The sequence below is a fragment of the Serinus canaria genome, unplaced genomic scaffold (assembly GCF_022539315.1).
Source record: "Serinus canaria isolate serCan28SL12 unplaced genomic scaffold, serCan2020 HiC_scaffold_280, whole genome shotgun sequence".
NCBI classification, from domain to species: Eukaryota; Metazoa; Chordata; class Aves; order Passeriformes; family Fringillidae; genus Serinus; species Serinus canaria.
In genome coordinates, this window is record NW_026108394.1 from 1 (window position 1) to 10,383 (window position 10,383).

The window sequence follows — 10,383 nt, forward strand, 5'->3', positions numbered from 1 at the left end:
GGACTGGTTTGGACTGGGCTATACTGGTTTGAAGTCTTTAAGCTGGGTTATACTGGTCTATACTGGTTTAAACCCCTCCAAACTGGTTTATACTGGTCCAAACTGGTCCATACTGGTCCCTGCCCAGGTGTGCCACCCCCTCCCGCAGCCACCAGGGGGCGCCGTGCGCACCCACCTGTCTGTACTGGTCTGTACTGGTTCAAACTGGTTTAAACTGGTTTAAACCTCATCAAACTGGTCCAACTGGTTTATACTGGTCCAAACTGGTCCATACTGGTTTGTACTGGTCCATACTGGTCCCTGCACACGGGTGCCACCCCCTCCCGCAGCCACCAGGGGGCGCCATGCACACCCACACCTGTCTGTACTGGTCTGTACCTGCCCAAACCAGTCCAATACCGGTCCATACTGGTTTATACTGGTCTATACTGGTTTGTACTGGTGCGTACCTGCTGTGCCAGCTCGCGGGTGGGGGCCAGCACCAGCGCCTGCGTGGCCTTGAGCTCCAGCTCCACCTGCTGCAGGATGGAGATGGCGAAGGTGGCCGTTTTACCTGTGCCCGACTGCGCCTGCGCGATGACGTCATAGCCTGGGGGGGACAGGTGAGAGAGACACAGACAGGTGAGACAGGTGAGACACAGGTGTGTCACAGGTGTGTCAGTACAGGTGTGTCAGCACAGGTGTGTCACAGGTGTGTCAGCACAGGTGTGTCACAGGTGTGTTACAGGTTTTACCTGTGCCCGACTGCGCCTGCGCGATGACGTCATAGCCTGGGGGGGGGGACAGGTGAGAGGGACACAGACAGGTGAGACACAGGTGAGACACAGGTGTGTCACAGGTGTGTCACAGGTGTGTCACAGGTGTGTCACAGGTGTGTCAGCACAGGTGTGTCACAGGTGTGACCTGTGCCCGACTGCGCCTGCGCGATGACGTCATAGCCTGCGACAGACAGGTGAGAGAGTCAGGTGTGTCAGTACAGGTGAGCTACAGGTGTGTGAATGCACACACAGGTGAGTTACAGGTGTGCCCAGGTGTGCCCAGGTGTGTGAATGCACACACAGGTGAGGTACAGGTGAGTTACAGGTGTGCCCAGGTGTGTGAATGCACACACAGGTGAGCACAGGTGAGTTACAGGTGTGGCCAGGTGAGCACAGGTGTGCCCAGGTGTGTGAATGCACAGCCAGGTATGTACAGGTGAGCACAGGTGAGGCCCAGGTGTGTGAATGCACAGCCAGGTGAGTTACAGGTGTGTACAGGTGTGTGAACGCACACACAGGTGAGTTACAGGTGAGTTACAGGTGTGTGAACGCACACACAGGTGAGCCCAGGTGAGTTACAGGTGTGTGAATGCACACACAGGTGTGTTCAGCACTGCACAGCTGAGCCCTGAGCTGAACTGGTCCATACTGGTTCATACTGGTCCATACTGGGATGGCTCCCCCACACCTGCGTAGGTGAGATTTACCTTTGATGCAGGGCAGGATGGCTCTGCTGGATGGCCGAGGGTTTCTCGAAGCCGTGGCTGTACTGGGAGCACTGGGGCTGCACTGGGGGGTACCAGGGGGTACCGGCCCATACTGGTCTATACTGGTATGAACTGGTTTATACTGGTCACACCTGCCCAGGTGTTCCCAGGTGAGTCTCACCTTTGATGCAGGGCAGAATCGCTCTCTGCTGGATGGCCGAGGGTTTCTCGAAGCCGTAGGCGTAGATCCCGCGCAGCAGCGCCTCCGACAGGTTCATCTCGTCAAAGCTGTCCACAACCTCGTGCCAGTTACTCTGCACCAGTACACACCAGTACAGACCAGTAAGGACCGGTCTGAACTGGGACAGAGCCACACAGACCCCACACACCAGTACAAACCAGTACAAACCAGTAAGGACCGGTCTGAACTGGGACAGAGCCACACAGACCAGTACAGACCACACACACCAGTACAGACCAGTACAGACCAGTAAGGACCGGTAGTGACCAATATAGACACACACAGACCCACACAGACCCCACACACCACTAAACACCAGTACAGACCAGTACAAACCAGTAAGGACCGGTCTGAACCGGGACAGACCCACACAGACCCCACAAACACCAGTACAAACCAGTACAAACCAGTAAGGACTGGTTTGTACCACTACAGACCCCACAGACCAGTACAAACCAGTAAGGACCGGTCTGAGCCTCCCAGTATGACTCTGACCCCTCCCACTTTGTCCCAGTCCATCCCAGTTTGACTTTAACCCTTCCCAGTCCATCCCAGTTTAACTTTAACCCTTCCCAGTCCATCCCAGTTTAACTTTAACCCTTCCCAGTCCATCCCAGTATAGCTCTAACCCCTCCCAGTCCATCCCAGTCCCTCCCAGTTTGACTTTAACCCCTCCCAGTCCATCCCAGTTTGACTCTGACCCCTCCCAGTCCCTCCCAGTTCCTGACCTCGATGACCCCGTCCGGCTCCATCCCCTCGGGGCCGCTCTCGCGAGATCTGCCGAGGAAAAAAAAAACCCCACAACCCGCCATGACGTCACCGATCCGGCACCGTGACGTCACCGCCGATCAAACTCGAATTTTCCCGCGCTTCCCCCACCCCACGTGACCGGAAATCGCTCCCGGCCCCGCCCCCTCGCCGACCACGCGGCGCCACCGGAAGTTCCCTCAGGGCAAAGCTCCGCCCGCTTCCGGTTTTTAAAGCCTCCCGAACCGACCAATCCGCTAGCGCGCCGCTCGTGACGTCACCGCGCCCGCCGGGACAATGGAGGCGCGCGCGGCGCCGACCACGTGGGCGGGGGAGGGGGGGGAGAGGCAAAAAAGCAGAAAAAAAAAAGGGAAAATCCGGCAAAAAACGGGAAAAATCCCCCAAAAGCCACGCGGGGAAGAGCGCGGAGAGCAAATTAAAGGGAAAAAAGGGTAAAAAAGCCAAAGCTCCCCTCAGGAAATCGCGGCGGGAACGCGGAACCGCCGCTTCCACCCCCTCGGCCAAAGGGACGCGTTTTGCTCCCCTCCCCCCGCGCCCCCCGCGGTGGCGGCGCCCCTCCCCCCCCTCGCTATCGCACCGGCTGTCGTGACTCGCCGACATCTCCGCGCTCCGCTCGGGCCTCCCCCGCCCGGAGCCGCCTTAAAAGGGCCCAGGCCGCGCCTCCCCCCCGCGCCGCCATTGGTTTGATCCGCCCCAAGCCCCGCCCGCTCCGCGCGCTGATTGGTTCAAGGCTCAGAACCGCGCCAGGATTGGTCGGGAAGGTCCAAGCCACGCCCCCTCAATGGTTTGAGTCACATAATGGCGGAAAGGGGCGTGGCTAAAGGGAGGAGGGGGCGTGGCTGGACTGAACCACGTTGTGGGGAGGGGAGGGGGGGTTCGGTCGCCCCCAAAATTTCACTGGGGGGGGGAGGAGGGGAGACCGTAAAAAGGGGGAGGGGCTCTTAAAGGGGCCGCGCACCGGAAGTGAAGGGGGGGAGGGGAGGGGGGAAGGGGGAGGGGAGGGCGCTCCTACCCCCCCTCCCCGCGGGGTGGGCGCGACCCCCCCGAAAATGGCCCTAAAATGTCCCAAAACTGCCCCAAAAATGTCCCAAAAATGACCCAAAACTGCCCCAAAAATGACCCTAAAAATGCCCCAAAAATGATCCTAAAAATGCCCCAAAAATGTCCCAAAAATGCCCCAAAATGACCCAAAACTGACCCAAAAATGGCTCAAAAATGTCCTAAAAATGACCCAAAAACCGTCCCAAAAATGTCCCAAAACTGCCCCAAAAATGACCCAAAAACGGCTCAAAAAAACCCCAAAATGGCCCTAAAATCTCAAAATCCCCAAAATCCCCCCAAAAATGCCCCCAGCAATGCCCAAAATCCCCCCAATTCCCCCCCAAAATTCCCATTTTCCCCAAAAAAATTCCGATTTTTCTCTATTTTCTCACCATTTTCCACCAGAATTTCGCATTTCCTCCGGGTTTTTTTTATTTTTCCCATTTTTAGGATGTTTGGGGCTCCCAAACCTCCAAAACCCCCCCCAATTCCCCCCAAAGTTCCCATTTTGCCCCCAAAAATTCCCATTTTCCCCCAAAAATTCCAATTTTTCTCCATATTTTGACCATTTTTCACCGGATTTTTCCTTTTTTTCCCCAGTTTTTTTTCATTTTTGTATTTTTTAGGATATTTGGGGCTCCCAACATTTCAGAATCCTCCCAAAATCCTCCTATTTTCGCCCAAAAATCCCCATTTTCCCCCAAAAATCCCCATTTTTCTCCATTTTTTCACCATTTTCCACCAGAATTTCGCATTTCCTCCGGGTTTTTTTTATTTTCCCCATTTTTGGGGATGTTTGGGGGTCCCAGGTTTGGATTTTGGGGGGCTCAGAGGGCGAGCTGGCAGTGGCAGAGCTCCTTGTACATCAGGCGGCGCAGGTGGGGCATGTCCTGCTGCGTGAAGCTGAACGGGCGCCCCAGCGCCAGGAACTTGCAGTACTGGGGGGGAAAATGGGGCAAAAAAAGGCGATTTTGGGGCAGGAGGGGGTAGGGGGGATGGGGGAGAAAAGGGGGAAAAAAAGGGGGAAAAATTAAAAAAAATGTGGTCCGAAAAAGAGCAAAATAACCCCAAAAATCCACCCCAAAAATTGCAGAAATTCCCCCAAAATCCACCCAAAATCACCCAAAAATTTCCCCCAAAAATTGCAGAAATTCCCCCAAAATTCCCCCCCAAAATCCCCCATAAAATCCACCCAAAAATCCACCCCAAAATCACCCAAAAATTTCCCCCAAAAAATAAAAAAATTCTCCCCAAAATCCACCCAAAAAATCAAAAAAAAAATCCCCCAAAAATTCCCCCCAAAATCTCCCAAAATTCCCCCCAAATCCCCCCCAAAATTGCCCCCCAAAATTCCCCCAAAAATTCCCTGAAATCCACCCAAAAATTCCCCCAAAATCTCCCAAAAATTCCCCAAAAAATGCACCCAAAAATCCACCCCAAAAAATCCAAAAATTCCCCCCAAAAATCTCCCAAAAACTCCAAAAAATCCTCCCAAAAATCTCCCAAAATATTTCAGAATTCCCCCCAAAATTCCTCCCAAAAATCGCCCCCAAATTGCCCCAAAAATACCCCCCAAAACCACCCAGAATTCACCCAAAAATCCCCCCAAAAAATCCCCCAAATCCACCCAAAAATGCTCCCAAAAAATCCGATTTTGGGTCAGGAGGGGATGGGGGGAATGGGGGAGAAAGGGGGGAAAAAAGGGGGGGAAAATTAAAAAAATCTGGTCCAAAAAAGAGCAAAATAACCCCAAAAATCCACCCCAAAATCCCCCAAAAATTCCCCCAAAAAATCCCTGAAATGCACCCAAAAATGGCCCCCAAAATTCCCTGAAATCCACCTAAAAATCCACCCCAAAATCGCCCAAAAATCCACCCTAAAACTCCCTGAAATCCACCCAAAACTTCCCCCAAAATCTCCTAAAAATTCCCCCAAAAATCCCCAAAATTCCCAAAAAAATCCTTTAAAAAATCCTCAAAAATTCTTTTAAAAAATCCCCCCAAAAATCCCCAAAATTTCCTTAAAAAAATCCATTTAAAAATCCCTTTAAAAATCCCCAAAATTCCTTAAAAACTCCCCAAAAAATCCCCAAAAATTCTTTTAAAAAATCCCCAAAATTCCCCAAATTCCCAAATTCCCACCTGGAGCACGAAGGCGCCGCAGTCGCTGTCGTTGTTCTGCCGGGCGACGTTCTGGGGGAAAAACCCAAATTTGGCCTTTTTGGGGCTCCATTTTTGGGGGGTTTTGAAAGAATTTGGGGGAATTTTTTTAAAGGATTTTTTGGGGAATTTTTGGGGAATTTTTGGGGATTTTTTGGATTTTTTAAAGGACTTTTTAGGATTTTTTGGGGGATTTTGGGGGGATTTTTAGGGGATTTTTAAAGGATTTTTTTGGATTTTTAAAAGGATTTTTTAAAGGAATTTTTGGGGAATTTGGGGGATTTTTGAAGGATTTTTTGGGGATTTTTTTTGATTTTTGGGGATTTTTGGGAGACTTCTTAAGAATTTTTGGGGATTTTTAAAATAATTTTGGGAGATTTTTTGGGGATTTTTTTGGGGATTTTTTGGGGATTTTTGGGGGGATTTTTTGGGGAGTTTTTAAAGAATTTTTTGGGGAATTTTTTGGGGCTTTTTCCCGGCTTTTTTCCCGCCTTTTTGGGGCATTTTCACGGCTTTTTTCGGGCTTTTTGGGGTATTTTCCCCGGCTTTTTTTTGGGCTTTTTGGGGGACTTCTGAAGATTTTGGGGGGATTTTTTGGTGGGGAATTTTTTGGGGCTTTTAACGGCTTTTTGGGGGGATTTTTTAAGAGTTTTTTTGGGGCTTTTAATGGGATTTTTCAAGATTTTTTGGGGCCATTTTTGCCGTTTTTTGGGATAGATTTGGGATATTTTTGGGGATTTTTTAACCCTTTCGGGGGGGACTTGGGCCCGTTTTGGGGCCGATTTTTGGGGCGAATTAGGGCGTTTTTGGGGCTCCCCCCTCACCATTTTGAAGGCTCCTCTCCAGCCCTCCCTGAAGTCCGGCCGCTCCTTCTTGTCGGCCTCGGCCTGCAGGTAGCGGCAGATGTGCTGGGGGCGGGGCCAAAAGGGGGCGTGGTTAAAAGGGGAGGGGCCAATCCAGGCCTGGCCACACCCACCACTCACCTGCCTCCAAGCCCCGCCCATAAAACTCAAGCCACGCCCACAAAAAGCTGAAAAAACTGGTTATGAATACGAAGCCACGCCCCCTAAGTGGTCAAGCCACGCCCACTCATCTCTCCAAAATGGCTCCGCCCATTTTAAGACCACGCCCATTTAAGCCCCACCCACTTCGTTTGGAGGTTAAAAACTGATTTAGGTGTGTTCGGCTTGGCCACGCCCCTTTTCGTTAGCCACGCCCCCAGGTGTTCTTGACCACACCCACAATTTGGGAAGCCACGCCCCTTTCCGTTTAACCCCTCCCACCCCAGAACCCAGGTGGGTTTGAAGATGCAAATTGCTAATTTGCATAATCATTCGGTATTACTGTTAAGCCCTGCCCCTTTCATTTACATAAATAACCACGCCCACTTTGAGGAAGCCACGCCCACAACTCGGGGCCCACGCCCCTTTCTTTTAACCCTTCCGACCCCAAAATTTATCCAAATTTACCCCAAAAATTCTCAGCAAATCAAGATAAAATTAAACCCCGCCCCTCCCATCATTAATTTGCATAACCACGCCCCCTTTTAGAGTGGCCACGCCCACATTTGTGGGTAATTCCTGATTTTTTAACCCTTTCCACCCCAAAATTAATTAAAATTTTACCCCAAAAACCCCCAAGAAACTGAAATAAAATAAAACCCTGGCCCTCCCATCATTAATTTGCATGACCACGCCTCCTTTTAGAGTGACCACGCCCACATTTAGGGGTAATTCCTCCTTTTCTAACCCTTTCCACCCCAAAATTTATCAAATTTTACCCAAAAACCCCCAAGAAACTGAAATAAAATTTATTCCTGCCCCTCCCATCATTAATTTGCATAACCACGCCCCCATTTAAAGTGACCACGCCCACGTTTGGGTGTGATTCCCCATTTTTTAACCCTTTCTACCCCAAAATTTATCAAATTTTACCCCCAAAACCCCCAAGAAACGAGGACAACCCCCACCCTCGCCCCCTCCATTTGCATGCCAGGACCACGCCCCCTCCCCGGAGGCCCCGCCCACCTTGGGGCAGCGCCGGTTGAGGGTGCGCTGGGAGTCGAAGTAGGTGATGGTCCTGCGGGCCACGTCCACGGCCACCAGGGACCAGTGGACCTCCAGGTGGATGGGGATCAGCAGCAGCTCCTTGCCGAAGATGTCCACCTGCCCGGGGGGCGGGGCCACACCTGGGACACGCCCACCCACGGACACGCCCACCCGGGGAAGAATCCCGGGGGAAATGGGCGGGGTTTGGGCAGGGGGAGGGGTTAAAGGGGGAGGGGCACTGGGTGGGGGCTGTGGGCGTGGCTAGACCCCTTTGTGGGCGTGGTCACACCTGGGACACGCCCACTGATGACACACCCACCTCTTTAGGCCCCGCCCATCAGATTCTGGGCCTTAAAACCACACCCACACTTGGCCACACCCACAGCTACTCATTACCATAGCTGGCCACGCCCACAACTGCCAACATCCTTCTAAGCCCCGCCCATCCCTTTAGGCCACGCCCCTCTACGTCTTTGTCCACCACTGCCTCAGAGCCACACTCATAAATATTCATGATTACACCTGACCACTCCCACAGCTGGCCACGCCCATGAGTGACCACGCCCCTCCAAGCCCCGCCCACCGCTTTGGCCCCGCCCCTCACGTTCTTGTCCCAGCGCTGCCCTGTGGCCCACACTCAAATTCATGATTACACCTGACCACTCCCACAGCTGGCCACGCCCAACTGTTTAGGCCACGCCCACGAGTGACCACGCCCCTCCAAGCCCCGCCCACCGCTTTGGCCCCGCCCCTCACGTTCTTGGTCCAGCGCTGCACGCCCTCGTAGCCGCGCGTGCGCAGTTTGTCGTAGAAGAAGGAATTGAAGAAATGCACCTGGAGAGGGGGCGGGGCCAGGATGGGACACGCCCACCCCACCTGGGACACGCCCAGATGGGCCACGCCCACCGCGGGCCACGCCCCCTTTGTTACCTTGTCGGGCACGGCGTCCATGACCAGGTCCCCGTACATGTTCATCACCTGCAAGGGCCAAAAATGGCCAAAAATGAACCCAAAAATGACCCAAAAATCTCCCAAAAAATCGCCAAAATATCCCCAAAAAATTCCCAAAATAACCCCAAAATATCCCCAAACAATCCCCAAAAAATCTTCTAAATAAAACCCCAAAAAATCTTCTTTAAAATCCTCAAAACTCCCCGAAAAATTCCCAAAAAAATCCTTAAAAAATCCATTTAAATCCCTTAATAGTCCTTTAAAAAAATCAAAAAAAAACCCCGAAAAACCCCAAAAAATCCCCAAAAATTCCTCAAAAAAAGTCCGCAAAAAATCCCTCAAAAACCCCCCAAAAATTCCCCCAAATTTCCTGTAAATCTCCAAAAAAGCTCCAAAAAATCCTCAAAAAAATCCCCAAAAATCCCCAAAAAATCCCTAAAATATTTTAAAAAATCCCCAAAAATCCCCAAAAAATCCCCAAAATATTTTAAAAAATCCCCAAAAATCCCAAAAAAATCCCCAAAATATTTTAAAAAATCGCCAAAAATCACCAAAAAATCCAAAAATTCCTTGAAAAAATCCCCCAAAAAACCTCAAAAAGTAAAAAAAAAAAAAATCCCCAAAAAATCCTCTAAAAAATCACCAAAAAATCCCCCAAAAATGCCAATAAATTCCAAAAAAATCACCAAAAATCAGCCAGAAAATTTCCAAAAAATTCCCCAAAACGCCCGATGTTCCCCAAATGTCGGGATTGGCCCCCAAAGTGGCCTGACCTGGTCGTTGAGCCAGTTGGGGCCGTAGAGGGTCTGCAGGTCGTCCATGGTGAGCACGTGGCGTTTGTAGCTGACGCGGAACCCGCGCAGGAGCGCGTTCCCCGGGAGCCGCTGGTAGGACTGCAGCAGCTGCTGCACCGAGCCCCTCCTGGCAGGGCAAAACATCCTCAGAAACCTCCCCAAAAACCTCCCAAACATCCCCAGAAAACCCCTGAAAAATCCCCCCAAAAATCCCTGAAATAGTCCCAAAAAAATCGCAAAAAAATCGTAAAAAAATCCCCCGAAAAATCCCCGAAATGGTCAAAAAAAATCGCAAAAAAATCCCCCCAAAAATGCCCAAAAAAATCCACCAAAAAAATCCCCAAAATCCCAAAAAAATCATCAAAAAATCCCCCAATAAATCCCAAAAAAATATTCCAAAAAATCGCAAAAAAAAAAAAACCCCAAAAAATCGCAAAAAATCCCCCCCAAAAATCCCCAAATATTCCAAAAAAATTGCAAAAAAATTCCCCCAAAAATCCCCTAAAACCCCTCCCAAAATCCCCAAAAAATCCCCCAAAAAATCCCCCAAAAATGCCCCAAAAAAATCCACGAAAAATCCACAAAAAAATTCCCCCAAAATCCCCCCAAAATTAAAAAAAAATCGCTAAAAAAATCCCCCCAAAAATCCCCAAAATATTCCAAAAAAATAGCAAAAACAATCCCCCCAAAAATCCCCAAAAAATCTTTTAAAAAAATCAAAATAAATTAAAAAAAAAAAAAAACAAAAATCCCAAAAAATCAAAAAAATTTCAAAAAAAATTCCAAATAAAATTCAAAAAAATCCCCCAAAAATCCCCAAAAAATCCCCAAAATTCCCACTCAATTCCAGAGTGCCCAAAATGCCCCAAAGTGCCCCAAAAAGTGCCCGGGACCTCTGGGGGGTGCTGAACTCCTG

General features: G+C 50.2%; 2 protein-coding genes across 3 annotated transcripts; both read right to left on the reverse strand.

Moving 5' to 3' along the window:
- Window positions 1-247: 247 nt before the first annotated feature.
- Window positions 248-3,937, reverse strand: LOC127061226 (eukaryotic initiation factor 4A-I-like). Of its 2 annotated transcripts, none has more exons than XM_050987833.1 (4): window positions 3,908-3,937; window positions 2,435-2,483; window positions 1,647-1,779; window positions 248-589 (listed from the first exon to the last, which is right to left on the reverse strand). In XM_050987833.1, exons 2-4 carry the CDS (start codon window positions 2,456-2,458, stop codon window positions 414-416), a joined length of 333 nt encoding a protein of 110 aa, XP_050843790.1. In that variant the 5' UTR covers window positions 2,459-2,483; window positions 3,908-3,937; the 3' UTR covers window positions 248-413. The 2 variants fall into 2 exon arrangements, with proteins under 2 accessions (XP_050843790.1, XP_050843789.1); XM_050987832.1 differs by lacking the exon at window positions 3,908-3,937 and adding an exon at window positions 3,052-3,138.
- A 325-nt stretch (window positions 3,938-4,262) lies between these two features.
- On the reverse strand, window positions 4,263-10,377 carry LOC103825327 (SUMO specific peptidase 3). Its single transcript, XM_050987831.1, has 8 exons — window positions 10,361-10,377; window positions 9,447-9,594; window positions 8,653-8,700; window positions 8,479-8,556; window positions 7,702-7,839; window positions 6,499-6,582; window positions 5,657-5,707; window positions 4,263-4,453 (listed from the first exon to the last, which is right to left on the reverse strand). The coding sequence occupies exons 2-8, from the start codon at window positions 9,492-9,494 to the stop codon at window positions 4,343-4,345; spliced, it is 558 nt and encodes a 185-aa protein (XP_050843788.1). The 5' UTR covers window positions 9,495-9,594; window positions 10,361-10,377; the 3' UTR covers window positions 4,263-4,342.
- Between the last annotated feature and the right edge of the window lie 6 nt (window positions 10,378-10,383).